The sequence below is a fragment of the Passer montanus genome, unplaced genomic scaffold, assembly GCF_014805655.1.
Source record: "Passer montanus isolate IOZ18808 unplaced genomic scaffold, ASM1480565v1 scaffold68, whole genome shotgun sequence".
NCBI lineage: Eukaryota > Metazoa > Chordata > Aves > Passeriformes > Passeridae > Passer > Passer montanus.
The window spans coordinates 1,537,589-1,561,997 of record NW_024371926.1 but is presented as its reverse complement, the minus strand read 5'-3'; the positions used below and the strand labels follow the sequence as shown (position 1 = coordinate 1,561,997).

At 45.8% G+C, this 24,409-nt stretch overlaps 1 protein-coding gene across 4 annotated transcripts; it reads left to right on the top strand.

The window, feature by feature from the left end:
- Positions 1-11,344: 11,344 nt before the first annotated feature.
- On the top strand, positions 11,345-21,263 carry HTR1D (5-hydroxytryptamine receptor 1D). Of its 4 annotated transcripts, XM_039729274.1 has the most exons (3): positions 11,345-11,762; positions 17,938-17,981; positions 18,393-21,263. In XM_039729274.1, exon 3 carries the CDS (start codon positions 19,436-19,438, stop codon positions 20,570-20,572), a length of 1,137 nt encoding a protein of 378 aa, XP_039585208.1. In that variant the 5' UTR covers positions 11,345-11,762; positions 17,938-17,981; positions 18,393-19,435; the 3' UTR covers positions 20,573-21,263. The 4 variants fall into 4 exon arrangements, 3 of the variants coding, with proteins under 3 accessions (XP_039585208.1, XP_039585207.1, XP_039585209.1); XR_005629823.1 differs by lacking the exons at positions 17,938-17,981; positions 18,393-21,263 and adding an exon at positions 15,950-16,021; XM_039729273.1 differs by lacking the exon at positions 17,938-17,981.
- The last annotated feature ends 3,146 nt before the right edge of the window (positions 21,264-24,409 follow it).

Sequence of the window (24,409 nt, the reverse complement as noted above, 5' to 3'; positions counted from 1 at the left end):
CCCTGCATTACAGCAGCTCAAAGTCCCTGCCAAGTCATGACAACTCTCAGCATAAAACAAGGACCATTCCACATCCACAGGCTGCACATTTCTGTGTTTTGTGGTTCACAAAGAGGAGAAAATGCACAGGAAACGTTCCCCATTGGCAGCAGAGTAAATCATGAAGATTTTATGAGTGAGGCTGTGGTGCACCTTAAGTTTTGAGAGTGTGTGCAGAAGATGTTTTGGATGCTACTATCCAAAACCAGCTGAGATGTAGAAATTGTTTTTCCTACTGTCTATGGAAGAAACCTCACTAAATGCTTAAACCTTTGTGGTTTATCACTCCAGAGGCAGGCAGAGCAAATCTCTTGATATGAGGCATCACTTTGATAGAGTTTATCACAAACACCTGATTCTTTACTGGGTCCATCTCTCATACCTTGTAAAGCACGTGGGGTTAATCTCCCGTGGGGTTAATCTCCTAACTACCAAATCCCTTAACCCTGTCCTCCTGAGGGCTGCTCAGCTGACTGCTTTGAATGTCTCAGACACATTTTTTTCTGCTGGCAATAAACAAGACCAGACCATGTCAGGCAGAGACATCCATGGGTGCCTGTGGTGAGACGTCCTCAGGGTCACCAGCAGGAGCAGGGTGAGGACTCTGCCCCAGCAGGAAAAGCCTCAGTGTCTGGCTGTGCTCTCCCCTGGACTGCAGTGCTGAAGTGAGTGAGGGCACTGGGATGGGGGCTTCTAGCTGGGGACTGAGCTCTCCCACCCACCCTGCCCTGGCTGTTTGTGCTGTGGTAGCAGCAGCCCAGCAAGGACTGAGCTCTCCCCACTGTCTCTGAACGTGTGTGTTTTGTTCTTTGGGGAGCATCTTTGAACCCATCTGCCAGAAAGAAAAATGAAAGATTGTTCTGTGGAAGTGGTTGTTGTAGGACATTCTTCAAACTGGGAGTGGCTTGTTCTGGCTGTGTCTGGTTGTTCTGGCTCTGGTAGTAATTCCTTTTTCACTCCTCACTGCAAAGCTCTCCCAGTCCCTAACCAACTGCAAAGTCAAATCTAGACACTGGGGATAAGTAAAAGCCCAAGAAACAGCACACCCAACAGACCAGGGAGTGATAACAGAAAACCACACAGACTTTTCCACTGTAGTTGACAACCGAGGAAGGTTTGGTCAGGTACAACCTTCAGAGGAGTTTATGATTGGAAGGCATCACATCTGTCACCTCCTCTGGCCTGGAATATTGCTCTTTTCTGTGTGTGTGGAACGAGGAAAGGATTCTATGGAATAACTGTTCAGCAGAGAGCAAGAAACCAGCCTTGTGGTGTGTATTTAACCCAAGAGCAAAAAATCCCTGTGCTGCAGATTTTGAGAGACCAATGAAAATTGTGCAAAGCATAAGCCAGTGTATCTTTAATTCCCTGAGTAAAACCAATGTGATATGCTTCAGGATGTAGGGTGTGAAATACAGTAATTGTGAATAGAAACCAGTGATCCAGCAATGAGGGAGATGTTAATGAGATGGTTCAGAGGGTTTCTCAAACCGAGGAATTGCTACTGAACAGTTGATACAGCTTCTTACACACCAGACAGCTGCAGGAGCACCTGGGACAATTTCACCTGAGCCATCACATCTACAGAGAGAAGCAAGCAGAAAGCAGTGAGGTGCCATGGCCCAGTGCCACTGGTGGATGTGTCCTTTCCTTCCTCTGCTCTCTCTCTCCTCACATGAATTGTTCTTGCTATGGGACTGCTCCCTAAACTCCACTGGAGCCGAGGCAGCTCTGACCTTCCTGCTCTGTCCAAGCAAAACCTGCTGCACTGAGCCTTGCCCTCCTGCTCCATACTCTTCTCTCCTCTTTTCATGAAATTTTCTGGAAACTGGAAGAAGCACGTTCAGTTTGGGACAGCAGAGGAGGTGAGGGAATGCCCAGGATGCCCCAAAGTCTCCACCCTCCACCCAGGCAGAGGGCATGGGTGCAGCCAGCATCTCAGCAGGGTCACCCATGTGTCACATCTGTTGGGAATCACAGGGTTACTGTGACATCAGGAAAGAGCTCATGTCCACAGGCATCACAGTTTCTGACCCAGAGCTGTGAACCTGCTGTTTCCATGCCAAAATCCCCTTTGCTTTGACAGCTGCAGCTTCACCCAAGGGAAACTTCTACCAGCAATGTTCTGCCTCCCATGAAAAGAGATTGGAGTGGTTTTATCTGAGGAAATTGTGGCTGTGGCTCCTCTCACATGGGCAGGGAGGAGCAATGGACTTGGCTTCTTGTACCACACAACAAGAGTCTGGCAAAGGAAGAGGAGGAACGGGATGAAGGTGCAGCTCACCAGTGCTCCAGGCTGGGCAGCACTTTGGCACCCTCTGGTTCAGCCTCCACAGGGCAGACTTGCTGACTGCCTTGCAGTGTTTTCCTGTGGCCAGTGTTTGCTGGCAGCTCTGGATCAGGAAGCCCAAATGAGAGAAGCCCACTGGCTGATCCTCTGAGCTGTGATGAAAGGATGCTTGGTGGGCTGGGGCTCTGGGGACACCTCTCCCTTTGGTGCACAGTCCCCACAGGGCACATTGAAGTGGTGGTGATGCCTTGTGGAGGCTGACCTGGAGCAGAGACTAGATGGAGCTAAAGAAAAAAAACAGGGGTTTATTAAAAGGATCTCCTCAATGGATCTACCTTGGGCAGCACAACCCAAAATGTCATAAAATGCACGACCGGTCAGGGGTCTCTCACTTTGGTAAGTTCTGCTCCATTTTCATATTGTAGTTAATTGTCCAGTTACAGCCCCAGCCCATGCAGTCCCATCCTCTTGCTTTTCCCTCTTTGGCCCACGTTGTTTCTGCTCTTGGGCCTGAGATTTGGATCATTTGTCCTTGGTCCCCAGCTGGAGCAGGAATTGTTTTGTCTCCCTGCTCTGTGCAGAGAGCTCACCATCCCCTGATATGGAGCTCAGACCCACACACCAAAGCAGCACAGAACCTGAAAAATAGAAAAGCTAAACCTGAGGCATCAATGGAGCAAAGGCAGAGCTCCAAAGGAAGGTGGCTGTTGGTTTTCCTGTCCTGCAGGGCAGGTGCTGGGTCTGAGGCATTTTGGAGGGTGCCCAGTTGCAGTGTGGAAGTGATGGATGAAACTGGTGGGTTTGTCCAGCCCACTGCTCCCTTCAGCAGCAAACTCACTGGAGTGCAGCTAGCCAGACCCCAGGAGGATCGGATCAGTCACTTCCTGGGAGACTCTGCTTTTTCCTGCCTTTCCAGGGTGACTCATCCAGACAGCTGCAATGTGGAGGCTTAGAGCAAGTGATGTAAATTCTGCTTCATGAGGAAAGCTAAAAAAAGTTGAAAAAAAGAAAGATAGCAGAACAAGACAAAAAAAGGAAGCAAGGAGTGTGTGACTTCACCCACAGCAAGGACCATGAATTACAATCTCAGCAGGAAAAGGTGCTCTGCATAGAGCAGTAACTCCCAACATTTTAAACTCCCAGTGCTCATTTTAAAGGAAAGACTACTGGTAAGCCCCGTTCCTAGCCAGAGGAAGAAATCAAAAGAGAGAAATGAAGCATCACTCCGATTTTGTGCAGCTTGTAAGGAAACTTGCTGTGGGAGAAAGCATTTCTAAGAGGATCCTTCCATGAGTGAGGGAAGGAGAATCCTCACACAGCTGGGTAGCCCCTGAGGAGGTTTCCTGCAGCACAGAAGATCCAAAAGTTTTCAAAGTGAACATTGTCTGGTAATCCAGCATGCAGGCCGTTGACACTGAGTCTGTGTGAGTGCAGCCCCAGCACTCCCACAGGCAGGGAGGGATGCCTGGCACCGAAGCCCCAGGAGCTGCAGCGCCATTTCAGCTCCCCCATTCCTCAGGTTCTGCTGCCAAGGTGACTGCTGTGGCTGCAGGGGTTGGGGCAGGCACAGCACATACAAGAAGGAAGAAAAATAATTTTAAAATATCCTTTAGACCTTTACCTGCTGATGGTCCACCAGCTCTGCTCTGCTTTGTGCACTTCACCTTGGCAATATTCAGATGGAATGAGATCTTCTGTAAGTGATCAGAGAACTGCTGGGCCAGGTTCAGCAACTGCAATTCTCTGAGAGCTGTGGGCCAAGCAGTTCTATTCCAAAGGCAAACTACACAGAATCTGCTTCTTTATTTGGTATTTAAATGTTATTATAATGCTTAGCTCTTTCTTTTCTGCCAGGCTTAGAAGTTTCTGAGGTATTTTTATCCAGTGCTATGAAAATGAACAATGTCTTTATCTGTTGAGCTTCACAAGCAATGCATTTATCTACTCTAGCTGTCTGCTAAAATTTTAAAAAGTAAATTACTAAATTCCTTAGGCACTAAAGCTCCATTGTGAACTGTCTCAGTAAGGATGGGGGTGATTGCTACAATTCCCAAGAAAAAATTGGATCAGACCCAGGGGAAACATCCAAAATACCTTCTTCTAATGACAATGACAGATACTGAAGCAATTATTTTGAAAGCATGGAATCTAAATATGATATTAAAGTGAAAGTAGCTCCATTGTTATAAAAAGGGAGATAATAATAGTAAAAGCCTCTCACTAACATCCATGAACAATAGCAAGTAGCTCAGACTGATGCTGAGATTTGATACAAAAATAACACAAAGGTCAATAAGCAGAACGTTGTCCTTATTTCATCTGATCAGATGGGTTTTGTCCTCTCCCTTCTTTCATTTTCTTTTTCCAGTGTAGTTTTGGATAGGATTTGGATGAGCACAAATAGTTTATTTTCTTCACTGTTCAGTTTGTCTACAAAAAAACAGCAGTGAGAAAATGTCAAATGCAAGGAAAAGAAGATGGAGCAAAAGTAACAAAAAAATCCATTCAAAATTTTGGACCAAAGGAAAAAAGAAGACAGAAAACAAAAAATAATTGCCAATAAAAAGTTTAAAACCACAAAATTTCAAAAATATAATGTGGTCTTGGGTAAAATGTCAAAATTTATTTTTTCCAAATGTACAAAATGGAAATTATTTCAAGATTTTTTTTTTCACTCAGTGTTGTTTTCTCCATATGGTTTCTAATGTGTAATTACCTATAAATTCACAAAATATCAGGAATTATTTATTATGTCTGTACATTGTGGTTTTCTCCTGACTAGAAACAAGACTAGTTCTTCTAGGTGAATCATAAACAGAAGACCTCCCATTCCCAAGCTGATCCTTCTCTTTTTCTACTCCAGTATTTTTTGCCACTGAGAAAAATAAAATGTATAATTTTGAAATATGCATTAAAGGCATGAACATTCCATTTGCTTTTATTTTTCATGTTTTATCTCCTTTGTCTGCTATGGGCTATAATCCTCTTATCTGTAACACCTTGCTGGCTGCTTGCCAGCTGTGGTTGTGTTTGAGGGTCCCCAGGATGAGGGAAGAGATGAGAATCTTGACTCCATGTTTCAGAAGGCTGATATATATATATAAAAATTATATTACATTACATTACATTACATTATATTATATTATATGATATTATATTATATTATATTATATTACATTACATTACATTATATTATATTATATTAGTGATTATGCTATTTAGTATATTATATATATTTATTATATAATAGAAATATTATGCTAATTAGTATAGCATAATATATTATGCTATACTAAAGGAAAGGAAAGGAAAGGAAAGGAAAGGAAAGGAAAGGAAAGGAAAGGAAAGGAAAGGAAAGGAATAATAAAAGACTTCTGACAGAGAGTCTGACACAGCTGGACCATCACTGGTCATCAAGTAAAAACAATCCTCATGGACCAATCCAAGATGCACCTGTTGCATTCCATAGTAGCAGATAATTATTGTTTTTCTTTTTCTCTGAGGTTTCTCAGCTTCTCATGAGAAAAAACCCTGGCAAGGGAATTTTCACAAAATCTCATGGTGACAGCCAGTTGTGCTTTTTTGGGATGTGCCAATGGGCCACTGGGACCACTGGTGGTTTGCCTTCACAGGAGCTGCTTCCACAGGGAGGCAACTTCTTGTTCAACCCCTGGTGCCACATCTTTAACTCTTTAACTCTTCATGAAGCTCCACCCTGATCAGTTTTCAGCTCTCAGCTGGACGGGGCTCTGCATATCCTGGTCTGTAGCTTCCAGAATTCCCAGCTTTCAGCAGGAGATTGGACTACAGACCTCCAGGGATCCTTTGCAGTTCTCCTGTGATTTGCCTTGTGTTTCCATCCAGTGAGACTATTTCAGTCTGTGACATTTGGGAGAGGACACCTCGCTGCTGGCTGCCCGCGTGCCTCGGCGCATTGCTGGCAGCATCCTGCACGCTGCAGCTCCTCCCTGGAGAGCAGGGCAGCAGGGGCTGCTTCTTCTCACAGCTCGGGCTATCTGAACTCCTCCTAGCAAAATGTGTTGTTAGGAAAATAACGGGAGTTGACAGGGAAAAGTGGTTTTTAAAATAAAATCAAAGTGTGTTGTGCTTCTGTGTTTTCCCTTCTTCTCTTCACACACGTTATCATCATAATAGTCTGTAAGGCAAGGAAGGATGGCAAAGAACAGATACAGATCCATCATTTCTAATCAAGAATATAAATATTTATTCAGTAGCCTTCCCATTAATAAGCACCTGGAGCACATAGACATTTCCTCCACAGAGGATTTGCCACAAGATCAGAGCTGAATGTCAGCCTAAAATCCAGGGTTCTCAGTGGCTGCATGCAGGGACCACTGTCAAAAGAAATAAATGTTGGCCCAGCCTGTTTACAGCCCTTTCCTTACCTCACCTGTGACTGATGATTTCTTTGTGAGACCCAGCCAGTGCTGGCATGACAAAATACCCACTCTGTGCATGGAGATGTCACACAGGCCCTGGCACTTCCACATCCATCAGTTAACTGAGGATGGCACTTAGATCCCCCTTGTCTTTTCCAAAATGAACATGCCAGGTCCTTCAGTCCTCCCTCACACAGTGTCTGGTGGGTTTCTCCAGCCCTGATGTCAGGACCTGCACTCTGACCAGAAAAATACTTCAAAAAAGTCAGTGGGAGAGCAGTGCTGACAGGGAATTCCTCTCTTCTGGGGAAGAAAATTCATGGCTGTGTACAACAATATTGTTTTGTTTAATGTGTGAATAAGACCTCATGGAGTTCAGTGAGCACACACAATTTCTTGGGGGCTGACTGCCTTTCTCAGCCATATTCTGCATAAATCAGATGGTTAAACAGGCTCGAGGAACTCTGGGCACAGCAACAGCCAAGCACTGCTACACTTACCTCAGCAATCATAACAGAGGTTCTGTGTTTTCATTATGTACCAATTTCTGAGCATTTTTCTACTTGATAGAGAGAAAGGAAAGAGAGGAGCCTCAGAAAAAAAGGGAGCATTGGCTGGGTTCTTGGTTCTGCTCCTTTGTAAAGCTGAGAATAAAGCTTTAAAGCCAAAATACACCTTCTGTAGAGAAGCAGTGCCTGAAGAATACTCCATATGCCAGCATCTAAGTGTGAGGTTTGGAATGTGACAAAAACGTGGAATTCAGAGGAAAATGGCTCATGTAGGAAAAAAGTACTGTGAATTTCCTCCTTTTTTTGGAATGTCTGGGTTTTTAAGTTTTCAATTACAAAGTAAGGTGACAACAAATATCAAAAAGCAAAGAGAATTCCTGAAGCAAAAGGAGGGGCCTCACGTGATGCATCTCTCTTCCTCAGTCAAAGTAAATTTCTGTGACAAGGAGCCAGTACATTCTGTTGCCTCAAAAAAGACTTGGTGGTAAATCATGAGGGTAAACCTCAAGGAAGGTCCTGCTGGATGCAGGAGAAATAGATGTAAATTGGCAGTGAGCAAAATTAGACTGAAAACTAGAAGGGTCTTTTGTATTAGTGTTCTCACCACAGTTTAGTGGTGAGCAAAATCAATTTTGAAGTATTTGCTGTAGTACTCAGGATGACATCAGCTTTATCTCCTCCTCTACTCTGGGCTTGGCAAGATCTACAAAGAGAAAAAAGCTCTGTTCACATGAGTGATGGATCTGACTGTGCTGCATCCCCAGGGAGCCGTGCTGCAGAAAGGAAGGATGTGTTTTCACATGAACACCATGGAGGTACAGCCATCTTATTGTCATTTCCCATCTTCTGAGGAGGAGGTGTCCAGGTGATGGTTTTCATGAGAATTCACTGGAATTGTTCACTCCACTGTCCCTCCCATAAGCTGGACAAGGAGAATGGGATACTTTCCAACTCTTGAAAAAGCTACAGCCAGGGCAGCAAAATAATTCTAGTCTCAGAGGTTTTGTCTCTACTTGTGCTGGTTCTCAGCAGTCTTTTACCAGCACCAGATTAATTTGTGCCTGTGCACAGTCCTGCAGAGGCTTTCATTACTGATTGTGACCTCTCCTGCCAGCTCAAACAAGTACAAACACTCCTCCAGCATTTCTGGGAAAGTTAAACAGTTAATCAGCATCCTACTTCCCTGGGGAGTCACAGTAGGAGAAGCAGGATCACCCCAATGTGTTTGGTCTTGAATTAGATTAGATCAGAGCTCACAGATTGTGGGCTCACCCTGGCCAGCCAACAGCCTTAGAGGAAAACATCAGCTCTGTCTTTGATGGCCTTCCAGCTACTATGTGTTTGGTCTTGAATTAGATTAGATCAGAGCTCACAGATTGTGGGCTCACCCTGGGACAGCCTGGCCAGCCAACAGCCTTAGAGGAAGAGCATCAGCTCTGTTGTCTTTGATGGCCTTCCAGCTACACCAAGGGAGGAAACTGCTTCCCACACCGTGAAAATAGCAACTTCTCAGCCTTTCTTCTGCAGCAAGGGAACAAAAACCTGAGCCCTGTGAAATCAGACCCCCAGGAAATGCTCTTCACCACCTTCGAGCAATCAGGTCTGGTCGATATGGTGAGGCATTCACTCAGGATTCTGAGGCAGGAGGTTTGAATGAGGTTTTATCCTCCTTGGATGTGCCTGTAACCCTTACTCCACCACTCCCCAGCCTGGGGACCAAGGCTCAGCTGCATCAGAACTTTGGCTCAGGCTGCTGGGGAAATGTTCAGGCTGTGAGCAGCAGCAGTGAGAAATTCTGGGAGTCAAACAGGATAGGAAACAAAATTAGAGGTAGGACTGCTTAGATGGGCTCAGTTTAACAAGGAAAAATGAAATCAGCCTTGGGAAAGTTTAATACGTGGATTAAAGGAAGAAACTTACTAAGAGCTGTGTATGAAATCCTGATCTTCAGCCAAGACCCTGCCTCAGACAGCACCAAGTGGATGCAGAAGTGCCTGAGCCCCAGTGATGCAGAGCACCAACATCTCCAGCTCAGGGATCTGAGCATCCCCAACACTTTGCTCTGACTGCCAGCCTTGCCAGTGCAGTGTGGGTTTGGGTTTTCCCCCTAGTGTTAGGCCAAAGAGTAGACTTGCTTCAAAAACTCCTTTATCTGTAGATCTGTCTGTCTTACTGGTGCACGTTTGTACCAGCTCTGGGGCTCTGCACAAATTCTCTCTGTGCACCTGCTCCATCAAAAATGAAGATAATATATCTCCAAAAAGAGTAGTTGTATTATTTTTTCTAAGCAGGACCTTCAGCACAGGATATTAAACACAATACTGGTTTTGACCTTGTAAAGCATGAGAGAAATGTGCTATAGCTCTTATCAGAGAGTATCTGGAGGATCAAAGTCAGAGGAAGAATTTTTTCTTTTTAAAAAATATCTGAAGACCAGTCTGCACCCCAAAATTTTCTCTGATTTTCCCAGTCAGCCTAAGGAAAGCAACCAAACATTCCTTTTTTTTCTGCATGAATTACTGTTTGTGAAAAATAACTGACATCTGTGAATCCTTGGCATGGGAGAGCAACAACCTTACAGCAACTTTACTCCTTTTTTTCCCGTTCTAGGAGGAATCTGTCCTCTGCCTGTGGCACACAATCTCTCTTCTCCTGACAAGGGACTGCAGGGCCCTTGGGGGGGCCACAGACCCCAGACCAGCCTGCACTCTGCTGCAAAGCTCTGCAAGATCCCATGGAGTATCTCTACCCCAAGGGCAGAATTTATTCCTCGGTTGGAGATATAAAAGAGCCAACCTCTTTCCTTTCACATTGTATCACATCAAACACATTCCCACCCACAGAACAACACCCACATTGTTTGGGAGGAAAATAAATGGAGAGGCATCTTCAGGCTTTCAGAGAAAACCTATTGTAGCTAGTCTTGTCTCAGTGGGAAATTCTGGAGGCTCAAAAGATTCACCATGTGTCCTCTCCCAGCCTGGGAGAGAAGTGGTGCTGCAAGGAATTATTATTTTTTGTATAAGATTCACACCATGTGGCTGCAGTTTAAAAAGCTTGTATTTTCCTCTCAGTCCCAAGTGAGGCTTTAGCTTTAGATTTACACCACACTCAGCCATTCCAGGTTCAAAACCCTTCTCCACTGCAGTGGAGAATGTAAAATGCTGCTGTTCTGGGAGCAGCCAGCTATTTGAGATGCTGAAGTTGGGGCAAAACCCTCCAAGATATTTGGAGGGAGCATGACTTTTTTGAGACTGAGTTGAGGGCAGCTACAGCAGACTTGAGCTCAGGGTTAAAAGTCATTTACTGAGTTACTGTGGTGGAGAGGACAGAGCCTGGCTAGCCACAGTATTAAGTGTGCAAAAATCATGAGATTATCTGTATTTTGAAAGTAATCCAATATGTAAATTAGCTGCCAGAGGAAAATGGAGACAGCTGGCAATGGCTAATTTAGAATCTATTTAAGGCCAAATGATGCTGCAAAGGGGCTGTGGCTTAAGCATTTCTGTTTCGAGACCTTGGAATCTGAATTACTTTTATGTTAAAGTTTTGCCTAGTGTGAACATAGTTACTGCTTCTTCGAAAAACAAAAAAAAAGAAAAATAACATTCATTTCTAGTTAGCTACTAAAACTGGTGAAACCCACAAACTGCATAGCTTTAAAATGCTGGGATTAACACTGGGTCTTTCAGGTTTGGAAGCAGGAGGGCTGTGCTGAGAGGCTGTGCGAGCCCCGGTCGGAGTCGAGCTGAAGCAGCAGTTGGGTCAAGCCCACCCAGAGGAGCTCCGAGCCGCTCTCTCCATCCTTGGCCACCGGCGGGGCCTCCCCATCACCGCTGCCCTGAGTTATCGATCCTCGCATCAGCCGGAACAGCAGCAGGCTTCCCGACCCCGCAGCCCGGCACAGCCCCGCAGCCCGGCACCGGGACACGGCACCGGGGCACGGCACAGCCCGCAGCCCGGCACCGGGGCACAGCACCGGGACACGGCACCGGGGCACAGCACCGGGACACGGCACCGGGACACGGCACCGGGGCACGGCACAGCCCGCAGCCCGGCACCGGGGCACAGCACCGGGACACGGCACCGGGGCACAGCACCGGGACACGGCACCGGGACACGGCACCGGGACACGGCACCGGGGCACGGCACAGCCCCGCAGACGGGCACGGCGCCGGGGCACGGCCCGGGCTGGCGCAGCGGGTCCGGCGCAGGGGAGCCCCGGGAGGGGCCGCAGCCGCCCCCCGCAGCCCCGGGCAGCGCCGGCCCGGAGCCCGGCCCCGCTGGGCCGGAGGGACCCTCGGGCGGGCAGAGCACCGAGCTCCGAGCGAGCACCCGGCTCCGAGCGAGCTCCGAGCTCCGGGCGAGCCGCCGCCGAGCGGAGCGGAGGGAGGAGAGCGGCGGAGCGGAGCGGAGCGGGACGCGCAGCGCGGGCGCGACGAGCCCGGCGGGGCCGCCCGTGTTTCGGGGAGACGCTGCCGGAGCCGGGCGAGAACGGGACAGCGGGGACAGCGGGGACAGCGGGTGAGTGCTGGCGGCCGCGGCGATGCCGGGGCGCTGCCGACGGGGCGGGCGCTCGGCCCCGGCTGAAGTTGGTGCCCGGGGACGGAGCGCGGGGGCTTCGCCACGGAAAAAGCCCAGGGGGGGCAGGGAGAACGGGAGGCGGGGGTCGGGAGGCCGCGGCCTGCGGCGGCATCGCCCCGGGATCAGCGGCATCGCCCCGGGACCAGCGGCATCGCCCCGGCTCTGCGGGCGCGGTGCGTGGGGCGGGCAGAGCTCCGTGGCAGCATCGCCCTGCGGAGAGCGGGGACCCGCGGGCATCACGGAATTACGGGATGGTTTGGGTGGGAAGGGACCTTTAGAGGTCACCTAGTCCGTCCCCTCAGCCACCAGATGCATCTTCAAGCAAATCAGGCTGCTCAGAGCCCCGTCCAAGCTGACCTTGAGTGTCTGGAGCCGCAGCCTCTCTGGGCAGCCCGTGATGCCCCTGTGTGTCTGGGAGGGAAGATCACAGGCGGTTTAGAGCTTTAAATGCTTCTTGCAGGTCTCTTCCTCCAGGTACAGGGTACTACTGTGTAAATGAAGTGACCACTTTAGAAGTGTAATTTTATGTAGATTGCCTGGGGAAAGCTTTGGGTTACTTTAAGGGTTGCTCCGTTATTATCCCACACCATCCTGGTTTGTATTCCGTGAGTGACACAGCTGCCTGGTTTCTTCTTTGCTCCTGCTTCAGATAGGATGGTGGCCAAAGGTCACCTCTGAGTAGGTGCTGGAGCGAAGCCAGGAGCTGCCACTGTGGTACTGAACCCTCGGAATCCTCACCCATCCACGTCTCTGTACCTGCTGGGATGCAAGCCAGCCTTTTCAGGACAACGTGCTCTGTTTTCTCACATGGAGCCAGCAGGCCACCTGTCACCTGTTGCACCAGTGATGAATGTCAGCCACTTTTGGGATGGGCTGTGGTCCTGCAGCAAAGAGCAGGACCCAGCCAAGCACAAGGACTGCCAGCGTTGCAGTCTGGTGTTTCCAGTGTGCTGCAGGCAGCAATGCATGAAACTGGAACAGGGACTTCTAGGGGAGTCATGCTTCCCCTTTCCCAGTTGTGAGCCTGATGTAAACCCCAGGAAAAGAAATTTCTTTTGCAAAATTAAGGATACGACTGATTTTAGAGAGGTGGGATTCCTTTGCCAGTAATTGTAACTTCCTCCTTCTAGGAACTGCTGCCAATACAGTGTTAAACAGATTATTCCAGAAAGCAGTGGCTGGGATCTGTGAGGTTTCTCAAGGCAAATTTGCTTTTGCTTTTCATATTGTCTTAAAAGTTAAAGGAGCATCATAACAAAGGATTAATGATGCATATCTTGCATGCTTCTCAAATATTAAAACTGGCAAATACCAAACAAATAGTCAATTTGTTGTTTTCCATGTTGCTTGTAACATTTTCTGGTTTTCACATTTACCCCCAGATCTGGTTGGTCTCAGAGTAGCATTCCCACCAGTCATCAGTCATTCATTTTCTTCTGATGTATCACAATTCTGATGGGCTGGGAATCAAGCACATGCAGAGAATAATGAAATTTTTTAAAAAATCAAACCCATGGTGTGAATTCTGCTGGTTTGCAGCTTACTTAGAAATCTGGGAAATGTATTTCTTGGGTTGAGGCATGTCAAAATGCCTCATGTCAAGATGTGAGGGGCCTGGATACTTTCACTGCTTAACAGAGAGGAAGAATGATGGCAGTGTACTGTGCTCACCTTAAATGCAGAGCTAAACTTAAAGATCAGTCACTTCTGGCATGTACACAGCAGAGCAATACTTGTTGTGTTGTAGTTGTTTGCTGGATAGAACTGTCCTACACAGAGCTCTGAAGGAAACCATCCAGATATCAAAAGTCAGGGTAAAAACACACTGGATTTTCCTCTGTCTTTTGAGTAAAGACTCCTTTCTGTGCCTCGATGATGCACACAGAGATACACGTAAAGGAAGACATCCCTCAGTGTGCACACAAGCATGATCCACCCTCTGTGATCCCCACAGTGCAGAACTCAGCCAAGGTGTTCCTCCCTGCCTGCCCATTCCTGACCCTGGGTGAGCACAGAGACGTTGTGCAGAAGGAATTTGGGTATTTTCCCATCTCTGAGCTCCGTGAAATTGGGATGGCTAGGGGAGTTGATTCTAAGCCACAGGGAAAAAAAATCCAAACAAACATCATGGCTATAAAGATTGGGGTCAGAGCAACAACTGCCCAGCTTCTTTGCCAGAGCTGCTGGAGCTGAAGGGGAGTGCTACTTCAAATGTTCAGGGACCAAAGGAACAAGCATTGGATGTCAGGGAACCCTGTATGTGCGTCCTAAAAAGTGAAGCTGAAGCAGAGGAGTGTACCAAACATCAGAGAGCAGCAAGAGAGGAGGTGGAGGGCTGTTAGGGAGCAATGCTTAGAAAGCCAAAGGCACCTGGAAAATGCTCATGAGGCTGATGGCCAGTCTGTCAAGAGGACATTCTGTGCTCTTCCCTGCCACAATCAGGGGGAGTTTGTTCCTTGTGGTCATGCTCTGCAATGAGCCTGGGGGCTCTGCAGCCCCAATGACATCCAGTGACAGCTCTTACAGGCAGCTGTGTCATTCCTCACCAATCCTTTCTAGAAAGCAATACAAATTCTCTGTGCTCCTCTGCCCGTGTGGAACACCACAGCACCACAATGATGACTCTTGAGCTGGTTCCAGACCTGAACTGTGATGTTCTGCAAAAACTTTCACTTTCTTGGTTTTTTGTTCATTTTGAATTGGAGTTCATGAAGTTTGCACTGTATTGCAGTAAAAAAAAATCTTGTTTTCACCATTTTACATGGGGTAGACTAATTCACTTTACTTTCCTGGTGCTTCATTGGTTATAGGAAATCACACTCCAAAAAGATTATTTGACCTGTCCTTGTGACTTTCTGAGATGGAGACGTCAGTGTCCCTAAGGAATACTTTGTTTCACTACTCTTACTATCTCCAAACTTTTCCTAAGGGCTCAGTCTTCCTTGCTGTAGCTAAGTCTCTCTCCTTTTCAGTGATATTAGTCACAGCCACAGGGAACAGACTATTCCTTCCTGTTCTGCAGGCTTTCATACACAGAAAGACTGCTGAACATCTCTCTCAGCTGTGCTCTTTAAACCCCAGCATTCCTGTTCCCGTGCAGTTTCTTCCCATACATTTTATTTTCTGATGACTCCTGCTGCTTTCTTCTGATTTCTTGCTGTGTGGTCTGTATCTTCTTGGGAGCAGTGCCCAGAGCTGAATGCCAGGCTGCCATTTGGCCTTGTCCAAAATGAACAAGATCTATTCAAGGCCTTCTTCCCGGTGACACTCTTGCCAAGGTGCTGCTGTTTTGCCCTGGTACAATGTCACTGGCTCTGCTGACAGTGCACATTGATGCCACACTGAGCAGAGCTTTTGCTGAGCTGGTTGCTCTCCATCACACAACAGGGGAACTGCTCATTTCTACCTGAACTACCTGCCTTGCACTTGTCCTTAAACTCAACTTCATGGCTGAGAGCTTCCCAGCCCCTGCTCCCCACAAAGAAATTATTGATAACATATTGCAGGGGCTGTTTTTGCAATGTAGCATTTACCAGAATCACTGCCCATTAAACTCCAGACTTTCTCTTTGATAAGTAATATTTAGTTATAATTTGTAATAGCAATTGTAACTTGGTAATGATCAATGGGTGGGGCAGCTAACACCTTTTGGTAAATAAAGGTAAGAGAGGAAAAATACCAATAATTCTTACAAGAAAATGCCAATAATTTCTTAAAAGCTGAGCAAAAATAGAAGGTGGGGAGGAGAGAGTGAAGGTGTTAAATACTGTTAGTATTTGCTTGTGAATGACTATATTTGCTTATTTAAAATGAGAAATGTTTTGCATATAGTTTCTCATATAGAATGCTGTTCCCTATATCAAATGAACAAAATAGGGACCTGATTTACTTGGAAATAGTCACAATGATCCTGGCAGATTAGACACCCAGCCGTGCTGCATGAGCTGTGCTGGAGTGAACACTCAGAGTCAGGCACACTTTTCCAGAAACATGAACTCTTCTCTACCAGCTCCCCTCACTGGCAGTGAAGAGAGATGCTCAGCCCTGAAGGGCCCAGCTGCTGCTGGGCTTGAGCAGAAATTCTGATGCAAACAGAATTTACATAGAGTGCACCTTTGATTTTTCAGTGCAACACACTACAGCATTGCCTGGTTTTCTCCCAGGAGCTGCATCCAGGTTTGGTTATGATCTCTGGATGGGCACATTCCTACAGCTAATTCTAAAAGTATTTCGTGTTGTTTGAACAGTGCTTTTGTCTTCAGGTTGGGCTCCATACCTACTCTATGATGCATGCTCGAGTCAATTGTCCCAAATACACAAGAACTTACTCAAAACTTGCTCCCTTTTTAAGTTCTGCTCTGAAATGGGCCTTCAGAGGGGCTCCTCTTGGCCAGAGTGCCACCTCCTGTCCTGTTCTGCCTTCTGGCCGCCTGCTGTTGTCTCTCACTGGAAGCAGCTTCACTGCTGATCACCATTTCAGCATGACAATTAGACCTGCTCTATTTAGTGGACTCTACATTTAAATGAAAAGTGAGAATAAGTTACAAAATTAATTTTCAGCAGTTTGCTGAATTTCAGCTCTCTTTTCAGCCATCCCTTTGCAATTCTCCAGCTTCAAGAGAAGAAAATTAATTCTTCTATTCCTTAATTACTCTATCCTTAATTCCTCTATCTTAATTCCTCTATCCTTAATTCCTCTAACTTCAGCGTGAACTTAAAGGGAATGTGCAACCTACTAAAGGACATTTAATCTAATTTTCTTTTTTTTTCCTTTTTTTTTGTTTTCTGTTCTATTTAGTGAAAGAGTAAATTCTGTATTTTTATTTCAACATACCTATTTTGTACACATTATTTATCCCTCTCCAGCCCAGCACTGCAGAGGTGCATCAAAGCCTTCTCCTTGCAGCCCAGCATCCTCAGAAGGTGTGTCAGCTGCACCATGAAATCACAGCCTGCAGGAATTGCCCCACTCTCCAGTAATGGTTGTGCTCCAGAAGGAACAGAAATGTGTTGGGACTTTGTTTACCCTTGGGATTGAGCACCTCTGGTTACCTGGGCAATCTCTGCAGCTCCATGCCCAGAGCCCACATGATGACACTTGGTCCTGAGGAGCTCCTGGTGGCACCCAGCCTTCTCCTGCCTGTCAGTGTGCCTGCCCTGGCACACCTGGTGCTTGGTTTTTCCTCAAAGAGACGCTCCCCTGCCACCCTGCCCTTGCTCTCTGAGTTTACTGCAGAGTTAAACTGGCTTGCTCCAGCTCGGCATGGTGTGCCAGCGTGCTGTGCTGTGCAAATCTCACTCTGGCTGGCTGTGACATCACCTGCAGTTTATTTCAGGTGCTCTGAAGTGAAAAAAATACCCACAGTCCACGGCCAAGAGCACTGGGTGAAGCCCGAGGAAAGATGGACACAGTGATGCAGCCGAGGCACCGAGAGGATTCCCGTCCTGTGAAGTGTGACAAACCTGGGACAAGCCAGGGTGACAAAGCTGCCGGGCGGGGCTGCCATGCCATGCCAGTGCACTCAGCTGCCTGCAGGCTGCACTGCCACCCCACCGATGGCACTGCCACCCCAGCCTGGACAGGCACACACGGGAGGCAATGATGCTGGCTTATCTAGAGCTGATAACACCGCCAGCATCAGGGAGAGGTCCCTGTGTGACCCTGCAGGAGCCGCTCTGGCAGCCACACTCGCACCACCAAAATCCCCTGGCAGCCACCCCACACTCACACAGGCACCCCTGCTTTCCTCACCAGCTCAACACAAGGTTTCCTGTGGCATCTCAGATGTCTTTTAGAAGCTGCCATCTACAAGAGCTCAAGCTGGAGCTGGCACTGCTGAGCACGGCTGGCACTGAATGTGTTCATCAATTCTGTGTTCATCCTGCCCAGGCAGCACATCCCTCTGCTCTCAGGAAACCTGCATGGCCACTTCCTACCCCTGGGCTCTGCTCTTTCAGGATTTGTGATGTCTGTGCATCTGTGTTCTGCTTTCCTTAACAGGCAGTTATGTGTATGACCTTGTACTTTACATAATTTAATTTAATTGTCACTTAATATTATTTTTCTTCAGTATCTGTAGTTTAAACAAACTTAATTTCTTTTTCTTTTTAACAGGAAAATAATTTACCTGTATTCATCATTCTTTTGTTGAGTAAAAGGTAACTTCATTGAAATACTAAATTATTAGGAATATGTTCATTTTCTCTAGATGGTAACTCTTCCTGAGTACATGATAAATAATCATGTGCTGGCTTTGCTCAGTATCACAAAATGGCCATGAGGAAGGGATTTTCTCTTCCTAGAGAAAAAAAATCAAGAAAGTAATAGTCTAGTGTGAAATATGAGACTTTTCTATGTCTCCTTATTAGAAAAGTGCACATCAAAAAAAAATCATGTCTGAAAATGTTTGACTCACAGAAGGTGATTGTATATAAAAAATCAAACACTGAAAAATCAAACACAATTAAAAGTGTTGCTTCTTATATTAGGATTTAGGAGCTTAAGAGAGGCTGTTTGAGTTCAAAGTGCTGATGTTTCATGTAGAATATTTTGCTCCTCTTGCTCCACAGATTGTGCCTGGATGGATGGCATGAATTGGTACCAGGGACGACTGAGAGAGGCTCTCATGGCTGGGAGAAGGCTGGCCTGGTGATTATCTCCTTGCAGAAGTTTGGTGTCCCTCCTTGTAGCCCTCACAGAACTCTTCAAAGCCATTCCTGACCCACATTCAGGATCTCTTTCAAGAAGTGACATTGTGGCACTCATGGAAGTGAGTGAAATCTGTCTTAGGATGTTTCCTTCAGGTTTGTGAAGACTTCAGGAAATCCACTCCAGGTGAATACAAGAAAAATTGTGGGAAGCCTGTAGATTGCACACTGTGCTGTAATGTGCACCAGTGCATTGGGATCTGGCATCCAACTCCTGACTTCAGCATTTGAAGACTAATTGTTGAAGGGAAAACCTGAATAGTCTGGAGAAATAAATGAAAATGGAGATTTGTACTTGAAGAAGTCTTGATTTGCAAATCTGGGAGAAATTATGTTTACAGAAGGAATTCAGAAGTATTGTTTTATATGTTAGGTACTGTACTAATAAAGTGTCCCTTGTAAATACCAAAAACACGACCCTCAGCTATTAGAGAGACAAGGAAAATAACCTTGAGGGTAGCTTTATCTCCAGCATCAACTGCACGCCCAGATGTTTCTTTTCCATCTCTTACCCTTCAGCATTGATTTATGCAACTTTTCAGAAGATTAGGTCAGAAAGGAGGTGTGAAAAAAAGATAATAAAGAATGATTTCGTTTTCTTCAAGATGAAAGCCACCTGAATTCCAATCACTTATAGTACTGTTTTCATTGTTGTACACCAGACTTGTGTCTGGATGACATTTTGCTGTAACAATGATGTGATAGATGTGATGTGATGTGATGCAAAATCTTCCATAGGAGAGTACCTCATCTACTGTGTCAGCTGAAGTTTCCAACAATTAATTTTCAACAAGTTAATTCAGTGTTTGACCAAAGTATGAAAAATTCTATTTTATCAACAAAAGTGAGCATCTTTCTTCATTGTCCCGGAAAGATTCCACTGGAAGGTGAAATCAGAGCAGAGGATGACTCAGTACAACCATTCAGCACAGTTCTCTCTCCAGAGCTCAGCAAATAAATCATTAAATGTCACTGAAACACCTCTGTCTTGGGATGAAAGGACACTCTTGGGGCTGAAGATTTCCCTGTCAATCCTTCTGGCTGTTATAACTTTGGCAACGATCCTTGCAAATGTTTTTGTTGTTATTACCATTTTTCTGACTAGAAAGCTCCACACTCCTGCAAATTACCTCATTGGCTCCTTGGCAGTGACTGATCTCTTGGTGTCTGTGCTGGTGATGCCCGTCAGCATCGCCTACACTGTCACCCACACGTGGGCCTTTGGCCAGCTGCTGTGTGACATCTGGCTGTCATCAGACATCACGTGCTGCACGGCCTCCATCCTGCACCTCTGTGTCATTGCCCTGGACAGGTACTGGGCTATCACAGACGCTCTGGAGTACACCAAACGCCGCACTGCTGGCCGGGCAGCCCTCATGATAGCCGTGGTCTGGATGATATCTATCAGTATCTCCGTGCCACCGTTTTTCTGGAGGCAAGTGAAAGCTCATGAAGAAATTGCAAAGTGCGCTGTAAACACAGAGCAAATTTCCTACACGATTTATTCTACTTGTGGAGCTTTCTACATCCCAACCGTGCTCCTCCTGATATTGTATGGGAGAATTTATGTAGCAGCTCGATCCAGGATTCTGAAGCCACCCTCGTTATATGGCAAACGTTTCACTACTGCACACCTGATCACTGGTTCTGCAGGCTCTTCCCTCTGCTCCATTAATGCTAGCCTCCATGAAGGGCATGCCCATTCAGGTGCATCCCCAATATTTCTCGGTCATGTTAAAATAAAACTTGCAGATAGTGCGCTGGAAAGGAAAAGAATTTCTGCTGCGAGAGAAAGGAAAGCTACCAAAACTTTAGGCATTATTCTGGGAGCTTTCATTATCTGCTGGCTGCCTTTTTTTGTCATATCCCTAGTCCTGCCAATCTGCCAAGATGCCTGTTGGTTTCATCCCATCCTACTGGACTTTTTTACCTGGTTGGGTTACCTAAACTCATTAATTAATCCAGTAATTTATACAGCTTTTAATGAAGAATTTAAACAGGCTTTCCAAAAAATAATACTTTTCAAAAAGTCTTCCTCTTGAGACTCTCCTCCTGTGTAAGTGACCCTTGTGCAATCTCACAGCCTACCTGAAACTGTCCATGCTTTTATTCCTAAGGAACAGAGTGGTAATTGCCATCTCTGCTGCTACCCTGTTCTGTGCATGTAACTGGGAATTTCTTGCCAATTTGATATTTTCTGTCTGGGATTGTACATGCCATCACAGAACTTGTCCATGGTCTCTGCAGTGATCATGTGTGTATGTAAGATCAATGACACATGAAATAAGCTTTGCAGCCAGGCAAGGTGTGTGAACCAGGGAGTTTGTCTCGTGGGATGAGGTGACACATTACCCTGATGGGAGGAAATTGTGTGTGTATTTACAAGACCTTAGTATTTCTGCTGTATATTATTATCCATTTATGTCAGCTGAGAGAAATTCTGGAGAGCAGGATCTGATACTTGTATTTTCTACAGCATGTATCTTACCCATGTGAAGCTGATAAAACCTGTAGCTCTTTCAGATGTGTGACACAGCCTGACTATAATCAGCAGCAGGGCAGAGCAGCATAGCACAGATGTAAGTTGTGTGGATATTTCACAAATGCTGCATCTGAAGCTATACTTTTGGTGAAGTGTAGAAAGGAGACAATTTAGTTGAATTGGTTATTACATTTTATCATTAATAGAACAGCCAGTAAAGAAATGCTACAAAATAAATAGCATGAAAATGATTGACCTTATATTTCTGTCATTTAACTTTTTTTGCATGCATAAACTGAAACAGGAGAATATGGTTAGTGCTGGTATGGAATGAATAGGATCTCATAAAATAGCCAGAAGTTTCACTCCTTGGTGACAAGATATGGCAAGTTAGGGGAGAACAAAGTGACACATCAAGAAAAACTTTCTTAGTAATTTAGGTTGTTGGGGTGTATGTGGCATCCCTGTCTCTGGAATTCTCTAATACTGGTCAAGCAAACTGTGCTCAGGAATCACTGCCAGGACCCTCTGCTGGGGTCACAGAGCAGGTCCCTTCTAACCTGCCCTTCTCTGCCTCTGGGATTATTTCCCTGATTGCCAGGTGGGAAGCTGGCACATGGAGGAATTGGATGAAGTCTCAGACAAGACAGCACACCAAGTGGTGCAGCCCAAATTTCATGCAGTGTTTTAGTCTCTGGGCATTTTGTATCAGAAGTGTCATGTCTATATTGAACATGAGAGCCTCACACTGCTTTGACAATCACCCCATCCTCCTTCTGACCACCTTTCCATCTCTCAGCCTGCCCCAGTTCATCTCCACCACAGTGCATGTCCACCACAGCTTTCAGCCTCTCCTTTGCTTTTGTAGCACAGCTTTGCAGCTTCTCCCTGCTGCTGCCGCCTCTGCTGAGGATGCACCACAAAGTGATGCCCCAGGACCACCCACGTGCTGCAGTCAGACAGAGCAGTTGTGTGTCATAGAACAGCAGTCCTCTCTCACTGAAGGCATTTAAGGCTGCTCTGTTTGGGACATGGCTCCTCCACCCTCACAAAAGGGCACTGATGTAGCTCTGTCAAGAGATTTGGATGGTGCCACTACATGGCCACAGCCACAGAGTGTCCTCCCAAAGTGTGTCCAGAGTGGCCAGTGCATGCTGAGCTGTGCTGCTGCATTGCCTGGGGACATGTGAGCTGCCACAGCCCACAGGGGAAGGTCTCAACCATAAACCAGTGGGGACAACTGAACTCCCACACCTGAGGCCAGTCCCTGCTACTGTTCAATTTGCTGTTTCAGCAGCAATCAACTTTTCATCCTCCTCTGGTGATGACAGTCTGAAATGTTCACCTTTGGGCCAGTTAGTGATGACTTCCAAGATCCCTGGGTGATTCACGATTCACCTGCTCAGCATGAAACATAAAATTGCAGATCATGGTCCTGGAAGGGCCTTTGAGAGGCTGGCTAGTCCATTCCCTGCCTGTATCAACGGTGCTTTTGTTCTCTTCCTGTATTTCCTACCCTTGAAGATTTCCAATTATGAACAGAATGGCAAGATACAGCAAGGAAGATGATCCACCACTCTTCTTTGACACTGTTTAATTCAAGAGTAAACAAAGTAGGCCCTTTCTTTGGTTAGATTATAGGTTAATTTTAAAAGGCACGTGGTCTAATATTACAGCATTCTTATTGTTAGTAAATATTTGATAGGCTGCCTCAGTAATTTATATTGGAAAAAACAGTGATATGGAACGGGCAGACGAAAACACTTGCTAGGGATGATCATAAATTAAAGACAATTAACACCCACAGCCTCTGAGTTGAAAGGAGGAGGCTCTCATGTCACAGAGATCAATGTCCATATTTACCATGTTTTACAATGCTCTGTGAATTGCAGTCCAGAGCACACAAATAGATTTTACAGAAGGTACATGAGGGTTGAGTGATATCTCAGTGCCTCTCCAGTGAAGCTCTTGCAATATTGAGCACAAAGATAAGTCAAAACATGTTATGTTTGTACAGAAAACATATTGATAGGTCCAATAAGATAGTTATTTCAATGATAATGTAACATTTTTCAAAAAGAGAAGAAAGAGCTAAATATATGTCAAAGCATGTGTGTTCACTGCAGCACCCTGCATTTAAATTCCAGTGCAGGTTATTCCTGGGAACATCCAGGGAAGAGGATGGGGGTCAGCAATGAGGAGTCACAATGACAGAAGAGTGGCAGGACAATGAATGTGGAACATGATCACTCCTCCCAGGACAAACCTGAACCTTGCTTTGTGAAAGAAATATGGCCATTGAAAGCGTGTGGGTTGAAGCAATCCCACCATGCTCACCAACCTGAAAACAGCTCCTTGTCAGGGGAGTGCAAAGGAACAAAATGCACAAAGGAACAAAATGCTCAAAGGAACAGAAGAACAATATGTAAGACTACTTAAGTATATGAAGCCCTATTGATGAACAGATCACATCTTCACAAACAAACATGCCAAAAGTGCTCTTCCTGTTTTGTATTTGTAATCAGTCTATGACATGATGGAAATGTTTCTGAAGAACACACTTTATCACACAGTGTCAGAATGCTTTCATTGACAATCACAATTTTTTACCACTGATACTCTAATGGAAAAGGTACTTTGGTACTGTGAAGATATGATGCTTTGTATTTTCCTGTCTATTCCATAGCAGTTAATGATGGATAGACAGTTTCAAGTTTTGAACTACCATGGAAACTACTCAGTAGCCTGCTTTTCTTTTTTGAGTTCACAACTCCCTCTGCAATAAACCTTGCCAGTCCTTGAACAAATGTTAGAAGAGACAGCTGTAGCTATGGTGCCAATCTTGAAATTATATTGGCAAGCACCCTTGGCATCCTTAAATGCACTCCTTCTGGCTCCATGTGTAGACCTAATTTAGCTGACATTTTTAAGATGTCTGCTCCAGGAAGAGGTGAAACATTCCCTCAAACCAACTGACTTTAATAACATTATTTACATTACCTAGGTTGCAAGATTGAAATGAGACTTGTGTAAAAGAATCAGTAGTGGAGATGTCTGATGTATTCAGACTAACCCCACTCATAGTGTGTGTAAATCCTGATTATTACTTCCAGCAATTGCCACTCCCCATCCTGGTGTTCTCCAGGTGTGTCAGGTTCTGGTGAAGATGGATATGAAAACCCTTGGTTTGAGGAGATGGTGTTCTCACTGGACTGAATATGCTTTCTGATTGAGAGGAAGATGGCAGCAGCACAAACTAACAAGACATCAATCTGTTTCTTATGTGCTGCAGGCTTCTCAGTGCCTTTGTTACCACACCCTGACATGGCTGCAGGCTTCTGTGGGGGCTCATGGTGGCACCTAGCTGATTCTGGGAACAAGAAACAGTCATACACAC